General features: G+C 38.1%; 1 protein-coding gene across 1 annotated transcript; it reads right to left on the reverse strand.

Moving 5' to 3' along the window:
* Positions 1 to 464: 464 nt before the first annotated feature.
* LOC121971556 lies at positions 465 to 21990 on the reverse strand. The gene is made up of 8 exons (XM_042522877.1): positions 21591 to 21990; positions 21433 to 21497; positions 21224 to 21322; positions 7815 to 7862; positions 7644 to 7713; positions 6312 to 6383; positions 2659 to 2790; positions 465 to 905 (listed from the first exon to the last, which is right to left on the reverse strand). Exons 1-8 carry the CDS (start codon positions 21786 to 21788, stop codon positions 762 to 764), a joined length of 828 nt encoding a protein of 275 aa, XP_042378811.1. The 5' UTR covers positions 21789 to 21990; the 3' UTR covers positions 465 to 761.
* Between the last annotated feature and the right edge of the window lie 117 nt (positions 21991 to 22107).

Below are 22107 nucleotides of genomic sequence, written 5' to 3' on the forward strand. Positions count from 1 at the left end.
CGTTGTAAAATACCGTATACTATAACATTCGATGTTTTTTTTTACTTTTTAGTAAAATACCGTATTATAACAAGTATAATCATAACTACTATAATTTATTCTACAAATACGCAAATCTACACAACCAAAAAGTGGGAAATGGCGGCATAAACTATGACACATGGAAATTGTAGACACCTCTATCTAGTCCTTTATGTACCATATCAAAAAAAAAAAAAAAATATATATATATATATATATATATATATATATATATATATATATATGATAGAAGTTTTTAAACTCATCAAAATTCATTATTTGTCCATCCAAAAAAAAAGTATAATGTGTGCACACTTATATAAAAATTTTGATCAAAATAAGAAATATAAATAGCATACCAAAATTAAAAGCATACATAGAATTTGGAACGCCCTAGGAGGAGAAAGACTAGTATAGGCTACAATTTCAAGGCATGAAAATTCTGTAGAAAAAATGAACAATTTTTTTAAAACAATAATAATAATAATAACAACACAGTAGAGAAATTATGCCCCCTACCCTAACAAGTTCAGGGAAAGGACATCGAAACCAAGTTTTAAAATTTGAAACATAGTACAAAGCGAAACTAGGAGAGGCACAAAATTGTAACTTGAAGATATCCAAGAACATGCACCTGACAATGCAGAATATGCTCCTAACTTGTTCCAAGAATCTCGCCGGAGCTTTAGACGTGAGTTTCAGTAAGTTTTTCAGCTCGAACAAAAGAATCGACCTTGATACTACTGAGCATTTTTGTACTTCTTAATGACATTCATATCGAGGTCATATGTTTGGCAGATGATAGAGAGAGAGGAACAACTGATGCCGTCATTGATAACTTGCGCATTCAAAAGTCTCTCCAGATCTTTAGACGGTTGCAAAAACTGCTTGAAAAATATCTCAGATTAAACTAGGCTTTGCAAAATGATATATGCGAATTAAATCAAATTCTGAAGAAAATGCTACAGAGCACAGAAAGCACAATCTATTTTATGCATAATCTATCTTCAGGTAAGTTTTAAAACCCCATCTAGTCTTCTTCAACCAAAGATACATGGAGCCAGAAGCTTGGACTATAGGAACTAAATTGGATGTATCAGCTAGATATTACTCGCAATAAAACAAGAACACAATATACCTGATTTTGAAATGTTAGAAATTGGAAATCATCCAATATTGGCAATTAAAAATCAGTGAAAGCGCCCAAAATATAATGCAACTTGTATAAAATGATTTAATCGTCGAAACATGTAGTACTTCTGGACCAATATCATAAAATTATTTGTGTATATATATGAATGATATAAAAAATATGCAAACCTGTTTTGTTTCTTGTTTATACTTTTGTTACATTTTCCAAGATGCCTAAAATTTACTTGCATCTCCTTGGTAATAGATAAAGAGGGAAGAGACTAAAGAATAGACAAATGAAAAAACAAAAAAGTTCTCAAAGGATTACTGTCTTATGATTCTTCTATTCAACACAAGAAAAAGAGGGACAGCCTTATTTCTTGTATCGTCTTGCACCAAAATAATAGTTATTTTTTCTCCTATTCATCAAAGATTTTTTTAGCTAACAAACCCCGTCTAACTCACTCAAAAGATTTTTAATCTAAGATCTCAAACTTGTAATGCAGAAAATGAAAGACTATCCACCTACAACTGATGCTTCAAAAATTATATGTTAATATGCAATCAAGTCATTTCATAGTATATAGTAATGCGCAATCAAGCCACTGCATAGTGCATGTAAGCAAGAGCATATTAACGTCATTCTTGTGTCATCTCATATTGAAAGAATAATTTTTTTCCCTTACTCAACAAATGTTTTTGTAGGTTGACGAACCCCATCATTTTCCATAAAAAAATTATTTGAGATCTTAATTCTTCTTATTGCAGAACAAGATATGTATTGTATATAAAGGTTATAGGCAACGAAGTCATTACATAGTGCATATAGAGTAATGAAGATCATATGTGGTCAGTATTAAAAATATGCTAAAAATATATTTATATTAATTGAAATGGTATAATACATATAATAATGTAAAATAATCTATATATCAAACTCCTACTTCCGCATTGAGAATAAATTGTCAAACATATGATCTAAAACAAATAATATAACTATAATATCAATCACCAGCCTCTTGCAAAGCAAAGTAAGATTGCATACAATAAATCCTTCCCCGAACCTCATATTGATAGGAACTTCGTGCACCGAGCTGTCCTCTTTTTTTTTTTAAATATCAATCAACAATGTAGAATGCCCGATATATAAACAATATGTACAATTTAAAGGTGTTTTATTGCTTGCAAAAATAGGTATTTTAGTAAACACAAATTACAAGTTGATGGTATAAGTTGACGATTTAATATATTATACGATTGCCATACATATTTTCTTTACATGTGATGTCATTAAGTATTTTCAATATAATTAATGATAATTTGTTTATAACCACATTATGCATCTACACATGTCTGTAGTTTTTTTCAACACGTACTACCTATATATAAAAAAAATGGCAGCTCGGTGCACGAAGCTCCCGCCATGCGGGCTCCTATATATATTTGGTAAAAATCTTGAGCCGCTATTTTACAGAAGGTATGATAAAAAAGGGGCAAAATTCATACCCACGGAGGTGAGAGAGCATCTTCATAGCTGGTGTTTAAATCATCGCCGTGTCCACTTCCTTTCTTAGTGGAATTTAGTGAACTCCATGATTTTGAATTATCTGAAACCAGTAGCATAAGTCTCTCACTTCCCTGGTACAGGGAAATAGTTGTTAGAGAATTAAAAACATATTAAAACATTGTAAAATCAAGGACTGTGATCACATGACTCGAGATTGAAAAGAAAGAGGACATAACCACAGGAAAAGATAAATTGAATTTCCATAAAAAAATGTAACCAGAATCTATCATAACATGTGTATTTTAAAAGAAATTGGGTGGCATTGGGTGTGATGTGCAGTGATTCAGTGATAATGGTCATTGTTGCTTGCATTATCAGTTGTAACGGTTATCAATTCCAACCTAGGATTGGTCAGGTGGTAATAGGATGAGATCATAAGATCCTACAACTGAAAAAAGATGGCAAAAATATATTTAACATTTATGATTTAATGCATTAATTAACATCTAATTTTACTACCAACGATTCCAAGTTGCATCAATCTAATATTGAAAACTATAATTAGAATTATTCATATATTAAATGTATAAGCAATGAATATAATTGTGAAGGTGTAACATTTTTCATGTGGCACATCTGCATGCGGAATGATAGTGACAAACTATAAAGGATTATTCTTCTTAGAAATTAAAATAGGATTCTCTTAACATCAGAAGCTTTCTTCTATGATAAAAGTCTAAAATGTGGCCTGCTTTCAATGAATGCCAAGATTTAAACAAAGAATAAATATTCCATGTCAGTATACAGAAGGATGTCAAAGTTGTCGGGACCAATATTCTATGTGGAAAAGGTGACAATAGGTAATGCATGACCCAAACACATTCTCATCCTACCCGAGATCTGATTCGTCTTGTCAAATTTGGATCAAGACTCAGAGGATCACAAAGTACAAAGTTAGACAGCATAAATTGTAATATCTTACCCAGGCCAACTGACGTGTACAAGTATTACCAGTGAGCCTAGCTAATTCATTTTTGTCAGATGGAAATAGAGCTTTGCTATTGGAGGAAGAAACAGAAGAGTGCAGAGGGAAATAAATAAGAAGAAGAAGAAATAAAGGAGCCAATGCTTCTTGTAGAAGTTGAGTTGTTTTTAGAAGTAGAAGTTGGGTTCGGAGTTGAGTATGAGATTTTCAGTGTTTTTACTCATGAACAATAATTATAAATAGTAATTATGAACAGAACTATTGAACAAAAACATTGTTTGTTGTTTTTGGGTTTATGGTGATTCTAAGTCAAGGGGGAGGATACCTTATTTTTCTTATCCTAATATTAATCTGTTTACTTCCATTGAGCCTCATCTGTAAAGGATTTCACGTCAACAATTGCCCCGGTTATCTACGGGATTTTAGGCTGAATGTCTTCATTACTTAGTCTACACAGGACTTATCTGGTTATGATTCTACTTATTCCTTATATTCTCATCAAGGTACTTAGACAAGAACTAAGGAAGTTTTATGAGATTAGTTTTTTGGAAAGTGAATCAAGGCAAAGCCTTCTTTGACTTAGTATAAGAAGTTAGTTCTTCATAAGATAAAGCTTTTATTGAAATATGCGAAAAGCTTAGAAAATGGCAAACTGTGCTTGAATGGAAAGTAGATAGTAGCTAATTACAAGACTTGCATAAGGAAAATTAAAAGACATTACATAAACATACTTACATAAAACTTAAATTACACTGGCACTGAAACACTTGCACTTGCTTCGTCTACTTCAATTGGGATGCCGGGATGGCCTTTTATAGGGCATGTTGGAGGGGAGGATTGCTTAGAAGAGAAGGAAAGAGAATCATGAGTTGTCTTCGTAGTGAAGAAGAAAGAGGGGGACAGAGAATAGTGAAGATAAGGTGTCAAGAAAATAGAGAATGAAGTCAAGATAGTGGAGCCTAAAACCACTGCCAGAGTAAAGTTGTTGTCACTAAGTAAAGTTGTCGATGGAGAATAATGTTCCATGTCGTCACTGCTTACGTTTTTTGTATGATAACATCGTTGCTTACGTTTTTGGTATGATGGCGTCATTGCTTACACCGTCTTCGGGTTCCATCATGTTGTCCAAGTTTTGTTCTCCAATGGAGTCTAGTGATAGGGCTTTGGAGCTGGTGGCTTGGGCATGAGTATCATCTCTGGTTTGGGCATCTAAATATGTTGTAGCACATCTGGCTGAGCTGGCCAGTTTCTTGCCCATCCATTTTTCATTTTTCTTTCTATAGTATTGGTACAGAGTCTTGTGTTGAGTAGTAAAATTGAAAGAAAGGAATTCTATACCCATGTCTTTGGGACAAAAACAGTTGAAAAACTAACAATTCAATTTCTGTAGTTAAACATACACTCCCAACAATACGGAGTAAATCAACATAGACAAGATAGACAAAGAAGAAGGCCCAATAGACCTGCTCTTTAGGACAAACCCAAGGTTAGGCCTAAGAAAACTTATTATCTAAGAAAAAATAGAGTAACCATACCTACACAAAGACAAACAAGTTAGACGGTTTAAACCCAAGAAAACATATGCAAATACCATCACATGTTTTACATGGGGGGTGGGGGCCCTGAAAATTTTCCACCAACCATCAGGGTAAATCCCAATGTGCTCGCAACGGGCAACCCAATGACCCATGTTTGTCATCCCATGGGAGGAAAATGATCTATGTGCTATAGCTGGGAATCGAATTGTGGGTGCTTCAGAGACGCCATCCTACCACTGCACCATAGCACGGGGGTAACTTACCTCTATTATTGGGTCTTAACTCAAAAGCAGTAGAAGCATTGTGCACAATGACATCATGTGGGGAGAGAAAGGAAGAGTCTCTAGGTTACAGGAAGAGGAATTGGGTGGGATTTAATAATTTAGGCGGGCTTAATAAGGTAGGACATAAAAATATGTATTACTAATACAAACTAAGATTAATTATTACCTAGATCTAATATCAAAAGAATAATAGATTAATTTTAGATATGTTAATTATTTAACTTATGTCAGATTAATATTAATCAATATTTTTTCTACATACATTAATAATTACTATAGGACATGTTAATAATTTTTATGACTTGTGTTCCCCATATTCATATCCAAAACTCTTTTCAAATAACCATGTTCCCCCACTTTATATAATCATGACCAACATCTAAATCCATACCCATGTTGGAGTCTGAATAAATAGACAACATATGTGTACAAGGAAATACTCACCTTTGAATCTAAATTAGCAACTTCTAACAATAATTGAATAGAAATTATACGTCACACAAAGGATATTAAACCATAGTAAATTCAGGAATAACTTCAAGGCATACAATTCATAACCATTTATCCGTAGTAACAATGAATCAAACCACTTAATATAATTAAAGAAGCATAACTTCATGATGCTTTTGTAATTGGATAATAATACAAAAAGTTTACAGAACCTTTGTATGTGTACTTTCACTTTATAGATTGTGTGGGTTGTTGACGAAATGATAATATACATAAAAGCCTTTAAGAAAGAAAAATATACCTTTTAACAAGCAACTGTTGGATAACTTGCATAACAAGATGAAAATGAAAATAAATAGTAAAAATCTCATACAAGATGCTACTGGTGATGGTACCTTGAGAGCTCTCCAATGAGAATAAGCACGAAACAAAACCCAGAAGAAAGGTACGTTAGGCAATGGTAGAATCTGCAAAATAGGCATAAGAAAAATCATAGCTATCATTCATGGTTAATCAGCGTCTTATGTATGTGTCCATTAGGTTCAGAAGCAATCCTGGTTCCTCATTTAGCTTTACTAGAAATCCAAAGCACAATCTGAATCTGACCATTGCGTATTAATTTAAATTGTAAATGCAAGCATACAAACTAGAGTAGCTAAATCAAACATGTGAAAATAAATATTTTACATTAACTACCTTCTGCCATACTTCAAGCACATCACTTGGTACTTCCTTTACAGCCAATCAAACGAGGAGAATTTTAAGTCATAAAATTACCTATAAGCCACCACCTATCAAAAATCCTTAGCAACTAATCCTCTCCATATTTTATTGTCAAACAATATCTGGAGTAACATATGCATCGCAGACAATGAAACATTAATCCTCTCCAACAGGTATAACTATTTGCTTTCCTTCTGAATTTGGGTAAATGATATTCAAATAATAAGGTGGTGGCAGAAAATTGTACATGGCATTAAACCTTGTTCAGAGGAGCCCACTTCCATAGAAGCCAACATTGTTACAATCTAGGAAGGTTGTGGCAAGAATATGGGTGATTTACTGCCACCAATAGGCCTCATAAGTGGATGACAGTGGAATTACCACAGGTTTTAATGGATTCATTGCCCGCACAAGGGTTCAAGAAGTGAAATTTATTGTAGGAAGAAAATATCATCTGGCGCAAATAATTTTTGTGTTGCATTAAAGCTCAATGGTAATTTTCTATCAGTCAATCTTGCCGAATTGTAATGTTCCATCTGATGGAATTACATGACGGTAAGTTCTTCGTGATATAGTCTTGTAGAAAATGATAAAATACATATAACTTGCTAAACAATTGAAACAAACACGACTTGAAGACAAAAGAAAGGTATTTCACCAATAATATTTAATCCCACGAGTAATTAGGATATTTTTTTCCTTCTACAGTTGTGTCCATAAGAATGAAGTTTACAAATGAATATCATACTGATGTATCGAGTGTAAATCATATGCAAAGATGAACAAATTTTTTGCCATAATACATCGAGTACAGCAATATCATGTGTTAAATGGAACCACTAATGTTCTTAGTACGCAAAAGTAATTCCTAGAGACAAAGCAAGGTCACTTTGAGGACATATCTGTGTCCGAGTAACCTTTCTTTTTAAACTTGTGGATTTATATATGATATTAAACCCAATAAAAAATAAAAAAATAAAAAATCAGTTTCACCATTTACTTACACTGAAAACAGATGTAGCTGGAAGTAAAGAAACAGAACCATACAAAAATCTCCTGTGGACTGCACATCCCCTGATTTCAGTTGATATCAGCAAGTAAATAAACCAAAAAAAACTGTTAACCGAGCTGTAGAAGGTTTAACTGTGATAATTACAGAAGAAGATCATGCGAACCTCATAGCTATATGACGCAATCTTCGACGTACAAAACGTGGGTTTAGACTGCAAATAGAAACAGCATAACAATGACTACCTATAGAACTGACAAACTAAATATAAATCATAGACAGAACACAAGGAATTTAATAGTGAAAGTAGGAATGTAACACAAAGTGGATGACAAAAGGGACGTTGAGGAATAACTGCATAATTTATTTTATGTTCCAGCAATATTAGAAGCAGACATCATTTCAGTAATATTCAGAATTAGGTTAAGCATTTTCATTTGCACAATGGGTGTAAATACTACTTCTCCAGGGACCTATTTATATGAAGTAAATTTACTCAATGGGTGTAATTACTACTTCTCCAGGGACCTATTTATATGAAGGAAATTTACTCAGAGCTGAGGTAGCCCAGACAGCTAGTCGGGATTTAACATTTGCAGTAATTCTCTTGCAAATGTCAACTCATTCCCAATATGATACCGTCAATAATTACCCACAGTGGCAAAGTCTATCTCCAATGAATTTCAAATTAAAGATGGTGCACATGTAAACTTTTACAATTGTACAAAAGTCCTGCTGAAGACAATATACAAAATCCTTCTGTTGTAGGTGACTCTACCTCCCTCTTGCAAGGTATGGTGGGATTGAGGGACTAAGACCTCTGATCAGTCATGTACTGTCGTCACATTAAGCCTATATATTCTTATCAATGACATGTATACAGTCTAAGTTCAAGCAAATTCAAATTTATTGGAATTCCACAACTGGCCAATGTCCAACTACATGGTTCGGCCCATTTCACTTTACCAGATTAAAAAGAATAGCTCTCGTGCACGGCATTTTTACAATTGTTGCATTTGAATAATGATACACTGATGTGGACGTCTTTGTTGGACACCACTATAATCGGAAGCAAATTATTAGATTGGAATAAATCTGCTACTACCTAATTTGACAATTTGAAATAAATCTACTACTACCTAATTAGCTACTGAATAAATCTGCTACTGCCTATTTGGTTACGGTCCAAATTCTGCTACTGCCCAAATTTGCTACTGTTATAAGTAGAAATAAATAAAGTGCATTTATTTATTTGATTCCTTATTTCCTTTAGGGATTGTCTTTTCCTTTTCTCCTTGAATAGTCCATGTAATTAACTCCTTATAAAAGGAGTGTTATTATCAATGAAGAGATGGAAGAAAAATTGAGTAATTGGGACTCTGTACGAGTCTTTCCTCCACCCTTTCCTCCTTACGTGTTGCATGACCAAGTACGGATCCGGATCTCGACCTGTGACTCGATCATATACTCAGGACCATATTAACTTGGTATCAGAGCCGATCATGGGTGACACGGATCCGATCGCATCCAAACTTGATGACTTCATGGAAAAATTGACCTCGCATCAACAAATTTTTATGGAGCAAATCACCTCCCGCCAACAAGGACTAGAAGAGCAGATTGCCGAGATTTCCCGTATTGTTCAAGATGTTAAACGATGACCTTTGCCCACTGCAGACAGCCCTACCAGCGCAGAGTATGGCCCTTCTAGAGGCTCGGTGTTCAGACCTGAACTGCCAACTAGCGGCACCATGGCTCCGCGATACTCAAAGATGGAGTTCCCCACCTATTCTGGAGAAGGGGATCTGCTAAGCTGGATTAAAAGGTGCGAAAAATTCTTTACCAACCAAAGGACCACACAGGTTGACAAGGTTGGCCTCGCTGCCTTCTACTTGGTAGGAGAAGCCCAACTTTGGTTTGATCAGGTAGAGCAAGAAGAGCCAGGGATGACTTAGAAGCAGTTCAGAGACCACTGTCATATCCGCTTTGGCCCGCCTCTAAGCAACAACTCTTTGGAAGAGCTAGCAAATCTGAAGCAAACAAGCTCTGTAGAAGACTACCAGCGCCAATTTCAATCTCTCCTCGCCCGAACCTCGGACCTCCAAACCCGACAACAGGTTGACTTGTTCACAGCAGGGCTAGTTGAAGATCTTCGTATTGACATTGAGCTACAGAAGCATGGAAACCTGGGCATTGCAATGAATATGGCCAGGGCATTAGAATGGAAGCAATGCTTTTATCGAGACGGGTGCCCGCTGCGTACAAATTGGGGCGGAATCACATCCAAGTTCAACCCTAGCAGTGGAGGCCCAAGGCCATGGGAGACAACAGTAAAGGGACTCCACCTACCTCATTCTTCAAGCGTCTATCCTGCGCGGAGATGGCAGAACGAAGAGCTAAAGACCTCTCTTTTAATTGCGACGAGTCCTACTCCACGGGTCACAAGTGTAAGCGCCTATTCTAGATTGAAGTACCGGATGATGACAGTGAAGGTGAGGAAGAGGGGGAGACGCACCCAGAAATTTCCCTCCATGCTATCAGTGGGATTAGAAACTCACAAACAATGCAGTTGTTGGCCGCATCACACGGGATACCTGTCTCGGTATTGGTGGATTCAGGAAGCACACACAACTTCATTCGTGAAGGGCTAGTGCCGGACCTAAAGGTGGAGATTCAAAAGCGACCGGGACTGAAGGTATGTGTTCCCAACGAAGAGCGCGTGCCAAGCTTAGGCCTCTGCAAGTCGGTACCCCTACAGGTGGGCAAAGATACCTTCTCTGTTGATCTCTATATGCTTCCGTTGGAGGGGTTTAACATGGTTTTGGGAGTTAAATAGCTGTGCACCCTAGGCCCCATTATATGGGACTTCCGTTCCCTGACGATGAAGTTTGTCCTAGCGGGCAGGGAGGTCCTCTGCCGTGGTCACCCGTTGGAATCGAAGCCGGGTACAGCCATGATACGCAGCGAGGAATTCATGGGAAACAAACTGGAGTCATTGCTTGAGAATTACGATGACTTATTTCAAGAACCTGCAAGCCTCCCTCCACCTCGAAATTGTGATCACCGTAACAGTATCACGCTCTTGCTAGGATCCGCCCCCGTGGTGGTCCGCCCTTACCGCTACCCGCAGCTGCAGAAGGATGAGATCGAGCGACGATGCACCCAGATACTCATCTAGGATATCATCCGCCCTAGTAAGTCGCCTTTTTCGTCATCAGTTCTTCTGGTAAAAAAAGAAGATGGCTCGTGGTGTTTCTGTATCGATTATCGTCAGCTCAACAACCGTACGGTTAAGGACAAGTTTCCCATTCCAATAGTGGAGGAATTACTTGACGAGCTCCATGGGGCGCAGTACTTCACCAAACTAGACGTGCGCTCCGGATACCACCAGATTCGGATGGACCCGAGGGATATCGAGAAGACAGCCTTCCGTACCCACCATGGACACTTTGAGTTCCTGGTCATGCCGTTCAGCCTCACGAACGCCCCGTCAACCTTTCAAGCACTAATGAATGAAGTCTTCCAGCCATATCTACGTAAGTTCGTTTTGGTTTTCTTTGATGACATCTTGATCTACAGCCCCACGAGGGATACTCACTTGGGACATTGTCGGCTTGTCTTTGAATTGTTAAAGGCTAACATTTTATTTCTAAAAAAATCCAAGTGTTCCTTTGGTCAGTCCCAAGTATCCTACTTGGATCATGTTACCCATTCCCGAGGGGTCGAGGTGGATCGCAACAAAATCCAGGCGATTGAGGAGTAGCTCAGACCTCAAACTTGCAAGCTCTCAGGGGATTTCTCAGACTAACAGACTACTACCGCAAATTCATCCAGGCTTACGGGCAAATCACAACCCCTCTCACGAGTCTTCTTAGGAAGAATGCATTTCAATGGTCCTAAGAGGCTGAAGAGGCATTTGGGTAATTAAAGAAGTCCCTATCAGAAGCACCAGTGCTTAGTTTGCCTAATTTTTCCGAAGAATTTGTAGTAGAGTGTGACGCTTCAGGGAGTGGATTTGGAACAGTTCTTCAACAACTAGGGTTCTTTCTTCAGTCGAAAAATAGCAGAGCATCATCTCAAATTAGCAGCATATGAACGAGAACTCATTGGTTTGGTCAAAGCCGTTATCCATTGGAGGTCGTACTTGTGGGGTCGCCACTTTCTGATACGAACAGACCACTATAATTTGAAGTACTTGTTGGAGCAACGCATCACCACATCACCCCAACAACATTGGATTAGCAAGCTAATGGGCTTCGACTTCTAGGTGGAATTTAAGGCGGGCCATTTGAATCGTGCCACAAACGCCCTCTCTCGCTGTCACGAGGAACCTATTATAATGGCTCTTTCTATTCCCTGTGCAGATATCTTTGATAAGATACGAAGCGAAGTGAACTCTAATTCTGAGTTATTCGGGTTACTACGCCGAGTTCAAAGTGGAGAGGAGGGGCCCGAGTGGGAAACTCGGGATGGCTTAATCTTCTACAAGGGTCGGGTTTTCCTTCCCGACAAATCTCCGTTGCTTCCCACAGTGATCGTAGTTTTTCATGAGGCGGGGCATGAGGGGATACAGAAGACATTACACCGCCTTCGTGCCGACTTCCATTGGCCAGGTATGAAGCGGGATATCTTGACCTTTGTGCGACAATGTGTTACCTGTCAGCGCAACAAATGGCAGAACTTGCAACCAGCAAGTCTACTTCAACCTCTTTCCATCCCCGAACAAGTATGGGTAGACATCTCCATGGACTTTATTGAGGGCAGTGTTATTAGAGGCGCGAGGCGCACCGAGGCGCAAAGGGCTCATAGAGCCCGAAGCGTGAGGCGCGCGCCTCTTGAACATGAGGTTGATGACTACTAAACTATTGACACACTTATAAAATATATCAAATATGATAACTATTAATATTCCACACACATCAATATCAAATATAATAAGTAAAGCAACATCATCAATATCAAATATAACAAGTAAAACAACACCATGATAAAATTAATAAAGGGACAGCAGCAACAATTTTTTAATCCCAGCAACATAAAACAATAAAACAAAAAAACAAAAAGAAAACAGCAAAATAAAAAAATAAAAAAAAGGGGACAGCATCACAGTAGCAGCAGAAATGGGACAGCATCACAACTCAGCAGCAGCTGTCAACGGGAAGGGAAAAAAACAAAAAACAAAACTGCTGCCTGCTGCTTTGCCGTCAACGGGAAGGGAAAAACAAAAAAGAATGCTGCTGTCTGCTGTCTGCTGTCTTGCCTTCAACGGGAAGGGAAAAAACAAAAACGAAATAAGAGGAAGAAGATATAACAGAGAAGAAACGAAAGTGAACAGTGAAAACGCGAACAGAAGAAGAAGAAGAAAAAAAAAATGAAAAACCAGCAAACGAAGAGGAGCGAAGAAGCGAAGCGAAGAAGCGAAGAAGATTACAAAAGAAGAAGATGAGAAGAAGAAGATGAAGTGAAGAATAGAAAAACGAAAAAAAAAAGAAGGAAACAACGCATACCTGGGCAGCGACGGAAGCAACTCAGCGGCGGCGGCGGCAGTGGAGGATGGCGCGACTCTTCAGCAAGGTTTCTTCTTCTCCTTCCATTATTTTCTTCTTCCCTTTTCTTCTCCGTGCCCTAATTCCAAACCAAATTAAGTTTGAAATGGTTTTTTGGTTAGAAATCGTGAACGGAGGATCGCGCGATGCCCTACGATCGCGCGATGCGCTTCGATCGTGCCTTCTGTGAGGCGCGAAAGCGCCTCAGGCGCGCCTGAGGCGCGCCTTTAACAACCCAGATTGAGGGTCTTCCGAAGGTGAAGGGTAAATCAGTCTTGTTTGTAATTGTGGACCGTTTATCCAAGTATGCTCATTTCATTCCCCTAGCCCATCTGTATACAGCGATCTCAATGGTTGCGATCTTCTTTACTGAGATATTCCGCCTCCACGGAATGTCTGAATCTATTGTCTCTGATCGTGACAAGGTTTTCCTTAGCTCCTTTTGGCGGGAATTGTTCCGACTTTGTGGAACCAAGCTATCTTTTTCTTCATCCTACCACCCACAAACTGATGGACAAACGAAGGTGGTTAATCGTACCATTGAAATGTATCTGTGTCGCCTTGTTGGGGATCAACCGCAGAAATGGCTTGAATGGCTTCCATGGGCTGAGTATTGCTACAACACATCTTTCCATACTGCTTTGGGGGCTACACCATTTCAGCTAGTGTACGAACGAGAGCCCCCTCATCTCCTATCTTATTCTGGAGGCACTACTTGTGTTGCTGCAGTAGATCATGCCTTGATGGAGAGGAATGAGGTGTTTCAGGTGGTGAGGGCACGTTTACAGCAATCCCAACAGCTGACCAAATTGGCTTTTGACTCCTCTCACCGTGAATTGAGCTTTGCAGTGGGTGACTGGGTCTGGCTGCGCCTAAAGCCTTATCGTCAACTATCGGTAGCTCGCTAACGTCATCACAAGTTGCTTCCCAAATATGTCGGTCCATTTCAGGTGGCGGCACGCATTGGGTTTGTTGCTTACAGACGATTTACCGCCTGATAACCGCATCCATGATGTTTTTCACATCTCATTGCTAAATCCATATAAGGGTTCTCCACCAGATAATGCGGGAACCTTATCTCAGATGTGTGAAGGCCAAGCTTTACTTATTCCCCAGACAATTCTGCGCAGCTGTCTTAACAGAGGGACACGGGAGTACTTAGTGCATTGGGCAGGTTCCTCAATTGAAGATGCTACTTGGGAACCGGCCTGGAAGTTTCTCTCCATCTACCCAACCTTCGAGCTTGAGGACAAACTCAACATCTAGGAGGGGAGTGATGATGTGGATGCCTTTGTTGGACGCCACTATAATCGGAAGCAAATTACTAGCTTGGAATAAATCTGCTACTACGTAATTTGACAATTTGAAATAAATCTACTACTACCTAATTAGCTACTGAATAAATCTGCTACTGCCTATTTGGTTACTATCCAAATTCTGCTACTGCCCAAATTTGCTACTGTTATAAGTAGAAATAAATAAAGGGCATTTATTTATTTGATTCTTTGTTTCCTTTAGGGATTGTCTTTTCCTTTTCTCCTTGAATAGTCCATGTAATTAACTCCTTATAAAAGGAGTGTTATTATCAATGAAGAGATGGAAGAAAAATTGAGTAATTAGGACTCTGTCTAGGACAAGTCTTTCATCCTCCCTTTCCCCCTTACATGTTGCATGACCAAGTACGTATCCGGATCTCGACCTGTGACTCGATCCTATACTCGGGACCATATCATACACATATTGATATGAAAGCATTCCACCCCGCTGGCAGTTTTTCAACACAAAGCAACTTAAACTATAATTTCTCCAAACAATCTTATTGTATGTAATGTCACCAAAAACTGTGAGCCCAATGCAATGATATATGGGAGCGAGCGCATGGAGAATGTGTGTTATAGCAATGAGTCCACTCAAAGATAGTGGGTTGCAAGTGAGGTCAGATTAACACAATGAAGGCAATGCTAAAGGCGTGGTGGTGGTGGTGGTGGTGGTGGATGGATAGATGCACAGAAGTGGGCCCTGGTACCAAATCTCATACAAAAGTGGATCAAAACTCACATGAGCTCTAATAAAAAATCAATACAGCATGACAATATATCAAAACTCACACAAACCCGAAACCACTTGAGGCAACACAAAGGATAATAATCTTAGAAAAGAAGTATCTCACACACAAAAAATGAGAACTCAGAAAAAGGAAATTTTATCATGCACATATTGTTCTAACATGGAAGGATTAGGGTTTCTTTTAAAGACAAACCCAAACAAAATTGAAAATAAATTAAAAAATATTCAAAGATAATAATAATTTTAAACATAAAAGGACTCAATCAGAAGGGGAGCCTTGGCGCAACGATAAAGTTGTTGCCATGTGACCAAAAGGTCACAGGTTCGAATCCTGGAAACAGCCTCTTGCAAAAAGCAGGGTAAGGCTGCGTACAATGGATCCTTCCCCGGGACCCCGCATGGCGGGAGCTTCGTGCACCGGGCTGCCCTTATAAAAGGACCCAATCAAACTAGGAAATAACAAAATTAGAAATGAGGAAAATAAACCAAACTAAATTAAACTTCTACCATAACTTAAACTACAATTCTAACTAAGACAATTACCAACTTGGAGATTACTTTACAGATTTATTCTCCTAAAGAAGAGAACCTATAAAAATAAAAGTCTTACAGATCTAAAACTTCTGAAACTTAAAATTCCACACTTGCATTATTCTTTCCCATTAAGGAGAATCTACTCCATAAGAGTTGACACTATTTCTGGTCGTTTTCAATCATAAACAACAATTGCAGCAACAGTTCCGTTCAACATAGTTTCTAACTAACTTTTGTACTGCATCACTATGTTCTTCAATTTTGTTTTTTTAAAAAAAAAACATACTCAAAGAGACATTGTAGCTATCCTATCAAGCCAATTTTGTTGTCACCTCAGCAAACTAGCTTATCAGCAAGATGGACATCAACGAATGCAACTTGTTTGTAAATTGTAATGTAAGTACTGGATGTCATAGTTCTGTAGCATGCAGTGAATGTAGAGGATAAAGTGATCGAGTAATTAATCTAGTTTAGAGGTACTAATTGGTCTATGTAGAGCACATGACAACATAGACAAAGATAAAAAGATGAAACAATCCTGTTCTCATTTCACAAACACTAGGTAACTGAGATTGCCGAACTCTCTCTTTAATCAATGAACCACAGTGAACACAAGTAGACAAGAGGATAGATTGGCAGGAGTTACATCAACCCATCAGACTAAAATAATGTCTGATAAAAATAAAAACAGAATATTAAAATTTGTTAGCCTTTTAAGAGTCTAGCTTGAACTTTGGTTGGTAACTTGGCTAAAACAGGTAAGTTCAAAGAGATTTGACTAAGCTAAGTTAGAAGAAGGTTTAATTCACCTAAGGAATAGAAATTAGATGAGGTAAAATTGGCAAGGTGAACGAGAGGAGATGATTTTGCTGGTTTAAGGTGGGTCTAGTGATTAAGATTGTAGGGTGAACACTTTGATCACTGGTTGATAGGATGAGATGACTAAAGGGGGACGATTCATAGGTAGGAAAAGTGAATACAAAGCTCTGAATTGATCAGAGGGAGCTCATCTACCCCTCAAGAGCTTTTTTCTCCTCCACATGTGGACCTTTCTAGAGAGCAACAGGGAGATCTATAGATGATGTTGGTAGAGCAGTAGTCTCAAGAAGGGGCTGTGACATGCTGAACTTCTTTTAACCTTCTACTGTAAGTCCACAGTGGTCAATGATTTATCTCTCAATAGAGGAGGATATGGAAATAGGCAATAAAGTGGGAATGTGAAGCATCACTACAATAGACAAAACAAATGATAAGTTGGAAGAGAAAACAATGGACTCAATGCAAAGTATAGACATAATAAATTAGGAAAGTAGCAATGGCCTTGCCACATGCAAGAGTAGTCAAAAATGATACACTTGATAAACCTGGAAGATAATTTATCTCTAACAGTTTCACAAATTCACTGGATGTTAAGTAACATCTTTGCTGCACTAGTCTACAAGAAAGAGTGACGACCTTAAAAATCAGCTTGTAGCTATGAGCATAGTTCTCCCTAAGTACAGATGTTGAGAAGTGATATAAGAAATCATGAGGGGGAAAGAGCCGTGAAGACAATTTCAACGTGTTGGTGAAATCATGCCCCTAAGCGTATAGCATGTGATTTTGATGTTTGGGCTAACTTTAAGTTATGAGATTCTTGTCATCCCACATGTGTGTCAAGTATGCAGGTGGTATTATAGGCACAATTGATGAAAATCTAAGTAGCTCGATTAGGATCAACCACTTTGTAGAATGAAGTCCTAGCAAGTTAGAGATGCTAAGTAGGGAAGATGAGGAGTCTTTAAGCATGGAAGTCTCTACGAAGACCTTTTGGCAAATGGTAAGCTGGAGGTTCAAAGAAATCCTCAATGGGCTCCATACCATTGGAGAACATGTGGAGAACCAAGACCTCATCAATCATGTTCATCCATGGTAGATGCCTAAAGCTATCAAGGAACCTTTCTTTAGTTAAGTAAATTAACTCTTTTGTGAATTCGAATTTCATAAACAAGCTAATAGAGTCAAAAAAAAAAAAAAAAAAATCTTGCAGAAAAGAGGTCAAAGAAGAAGAAGAAGAAAAGAATGAGACCAAATCCGAGTTGGGAGTTCAAAACCAAGGCGAGGGGATATCTCTACTAGTGAGATGGCGAACTTTATGAAGAAGATGGTGAGGAAGAGTAAAAGGTATAATAAAAAGGATCTAAAGTAAGATCTTCAAGGATTCAAAAAAGGAATGTAAAAACACAGGTAAAACAAAGCCAAAAACTAGTGCTACTTGAAATAGAAAAGGTCATTACAAGGTGGACTGCTTGGAGCTTCAAAACAATAGAAAACACAAAAGAAGGCCCTCAAGTACACTTGGGATGGCTCATCATCCTTAAAGTCCTCGAATGAAGAGCTTTGTTAGGTGACATGGCACATGACATTTATGGCCATTGACAATGGAGTGGAGGATTCAACCACAGGAGCAAGGAAAAAGTTTCATGTAGCAGGGAGGAAGCTTCGTTATGCAAGGAGTCATCGTCTAGCAACAATGAGGTAGTATTTCCTGAACTGCATAAACTATATAAAATTATAGCATATTTGACTAGTTTTTGGGCTCAGCCAAAGGAAAAGGTCAAGTCACTCAAAATGAAAGGAACTTAAGGTCCTTAAGGAGGAGACCCCCTCATCTACTATTTGCAAGGATCAAGAGGGAGTTCATCGTAAGTTGAAAAACTTGAGGAAGAGAATTCCTCTTTGAAATTTTAAATAAAAAATTTGAGAAAAAGTTTGCAGCAGTTCACATCAAGCTCCAAGTATCTTGATATCATACTTGGGAATCAATGGGTTGGCTTTGGCTACAAGACAAAGCAAAAGGAAGTGACTTATGAATTCCTAATTTGTAGAAACATGTCATTAATGCCTAAAACCGCCACTAAAGACATTTCTAGCACTAAAATTGTTAAAGGTTAGGTACCTAACCATTGTTTAATTAATGTTATTGGACCCAAAAGTTTGGGTACAAAAACATTTATTTTTTGTATTTAAATAGGCACAAGTCAAGGAGGAGCACTCAGATGATTGGTTCACGGAAACAAGTGCTCAAGGCATATGATCGAGGATGCAAGGAAATTCATATCCATCAAGTCCAAGGATAAGGGAAATGTGATTATAGTAAGGATCTTAACCTAACAACATAGGTAACATCGAGTTTTCTCAAATTTTGTCAATAAAAGAGTTTTATTAGTAGAGGGAATGAAGTTTAATTTATTAAGTGTGAGTCCATTATATGATATCATACAAAGTTAGCTTCGCTCAGCAAAATGTTTGGCAAAACACAATGAGCTAGGTACCATCATGTTAGTAGGACATAAGAAGGACAACATCTATAATATCAATTTTTCTTGCATTACTAACGTTTCTACTATCTCATATTCTCATGTCGTGAGAATAAGAAGGTTGATTGTGGCCATGGTTTTAAATAGTGCCAAATAGCGCGCTATTTCACACTACGATCAGCGAACGCTACATAGCGTTCGCTGATTAGCGATTGTCCCGAATAGCGTGGGCTATTCGAGACAATAGTGTCGATAGCGCGCGATAGCGTGCGCTATCTTACTTAGCGACCCATAGCGTGTGATAGCTTGGGCCGCTAAGTCCCAAGCTTCGAGCAACTAGGGCAAAGGCAGAGGCGCGGGGCGGAGAAACTAGGACAAAGGAAGAGGTGAGGGGCAGCAAAACTAGGGCAAAGGCAGAGGCGAGGGGTGGCGAGCGGCAAGGAACAACAAGGGGCGAGAGCGGCGAGGGGCTGCGACAGGAGGTGAGGTTTTCTACTTCCTTTTCGTTTTCTTGAATTGCTTTTAGTTCGATTAATTTGTTCGGTGAATTTTTTATAATCAACCCTCAACAGTGTTTTTTCCTTTCGATTTTGCTTTTCTTTAGCTTTTAAATTTTTATAATCAAACAGTCAATTAATTAATTATTCTGATTTTTTTTCTTTTGTTTTTCTAAGATTTTGATTGTATATTTGGAATTTGCAATATCTACAAATTTGTCAAAAAAAAAAGATATTGGTTAGAAGTATTGTTATCAAAAGAAGGGGGGAAAATCTGTTCGATGCAAATTTTGTCACCATATATCAATGGATGATACTGATTATTTTTAGATTATGTTGTTTTAATTATAAGACTTTTTAAATTGTTGTTTTGGTTATGTTGTTTTGGTTATAAGCCTTTTTAAATTGTTGTTCTTGGATATTTTATTATTTTGGCATGTAATGAACTATTATGATTAATTTTAGATTATGTTATTTTTATTTTACTTATATAAGTATATTTTATTTTTTAAATTTAAAAATTGGCATGCATGAAAAGCTTGCGCTATACGTTTCGCTATTTACGCTACTCGATGATAAGACAAAAACGGTATGAACCAACGCTACGCGATTTAAAACATTGGTTGTGGCATAGGATGTTGGCACACACCAACATGAAACAAATTGCAAAAGTGGACAAGGTGGAGATGGTAAAGGGGCTTGCCTAAGATTTGGTACAACAAGGACAATTGTACAATGCATGCCAAAAAGAAACAAAAAGGAAACAAAGGTCACTCACAAAGGTATAAATATAACTAAGACATCTTTACCGCTTAAACTTATTCACATGGACTTGTTTGATAGTCATAATACTAACTCATACAATGGAAACAAATATTGTTTTATAATTGTAGATGACTATACTAGATACACTTGAGTGTCCATTCAAAATGCATCAAATATAAAGATAAATGAAGAACCCAAGTATCAAAATATTAATAACAAAGACAATTTGTGGGGAAAAAAACATTTTCTTCTCCATGTAGCTCTATTAAACTTGAGTCAATTCACATATTGTGATATAAAATAAATAATAAGCGGAAAATAACATAAAGTCCACTTTGCTATCTCTGGGCTTTTATTGGTAAAAAAAGGTATTATTGCTCGAAAAGAAGGTGGAAGAAAATAATTGTTGAAGCAAACAGAAATTAAGAAAGTGTCGCTTGCTCCAAAGAAAATTGAAAAAATGGTAGGAAGTTCTAATTAATATAAATGTTGTAAGCTTCAAACGTAAAGAGAGTAGCAGAAACTCAGCACAATCATAGTGGTCCTTAAGCAGGTCCTAACAAGTTAATATATGACTTCTCCTCACATCAACATTTGCAATGGAGGTGACTGAAAAAAACCTTAAACCTTGAAGGAAAATGGCGTTCAGGGAAGACCCCATAACACATTGTAATTTAACTGATTTGTTCACAATTAAGTTTAGCACATCTTGGAACTATGGTCGAGATAGTTTTGCTAAAGATGCAAAGATGATATTGAAACTTGTGTAGCAATTTCATGTTGACCTTACTGGCAGAAAATAGGATATGCATCAACGTTATACAATTATCAGATGGAGCAATAATACATAGGCGTTTGAGAGCTTACTTCGCAGGGTATGTTATTTCCACTTGTTTAATGTCTTTAGAAACAGACTTCAAAAATATCTCTGAAGGCTTTACTCCCGATAACAGCCGCGACCCTAAACTGAAACAAATAACACCGCTCCATACTCCGCACACAATCTAAAAAAGGAAAAGAGAAAATCTATGGGATGCAACAGAGAACAAGCATTTTGTGGAATCGAGAAAGGGTACCTGTGTAATCTGCTCTTTAGGGTTCCAGCTGGAGCCTTTTCAAGACCAATCCATGCGCGATTCATCTGAAACGAAACAAAAAAGTAATGGTTAAAAAAGAGTACTTACCAAAGAAAGCAACTTGGAACCAAATGGGTAGTGTGGAGCAAGAACTGAACTTTATCGGCGATAAAATCGACGACGAACTCTGCTCTCTCCTGGGCAGAGCGGCCGCCATCGGAAGAGATCCTTTTCCAGAGATCCCGCAGTGTAGGCACTGGCTGCAACGAAGCGTCGGCGCCAGAGGCAGCCTCATTGGAGAGTCCGAAGCACCAATTCCTCCCCTTGACCGGGAAGACCACCAGTCGAGCTCTCATGCTCCCAGATAATCACCACCCGGGCCCACCAAGAATTCGAGATTCTGAACCCGGACTGTATCGAAGAGTAGCAAACCCTAGCGGAGCAGATCGCCGGGGACGGCGTGCAACGATTTGTCGGCGGAAGGGAAGGCGGCGCGCTTCTGCTGTGGAGACCGGCCGGTCGGTTCAAGAGTCGGAGTCCGTATGATCCGACGACTTTATACGGCTCAAGGTAAAACCTCAAATCAAATTTAGAAAATATCAAATGTTATAATAAAATAATACTATTTAATTTTAAAATTATAAGAAAATTATTTATTTATTTGGAAATTCTCCG

Source organism: Zingiber officinale, chromosome 4A (genome assembly GCF_018446385.1).
Source record: "Zingiber officinale cultivar Zhangliang chromosome 4A, Zo_v1.1, whole genome shotgun sequence".
NCBI lineage: Eukaryota > Viridiplantae > Streptophyta > Magnoliopsida > Zingiberales > Zingiberaceae > Zingiber > Zingiber officinale.

Coding starts and splice junctions, on each gene's coding strand:
- LOC121971556 (XM_042522877.1), bottom strand. CDS start 21,788: ATGAGAGCTCGACTGGTGGTCTTCCCGGTCAAGGGGAGGAATTGGTGC. Junction 21,498..21,590: donor TCGATTTTATCGCCGATAAA/GTTCAGTTCTTG, acceptor GTTTCGTTTCAG/ATGAATCGCGCATGGATTGG. Junction 6,384..7,643: donor CAGCTACATCTGTTTTCAGT/GTAAGTAAATGG, acceptor CCTATTTTGCAG/ATTCTACCATTGCCTAACGT.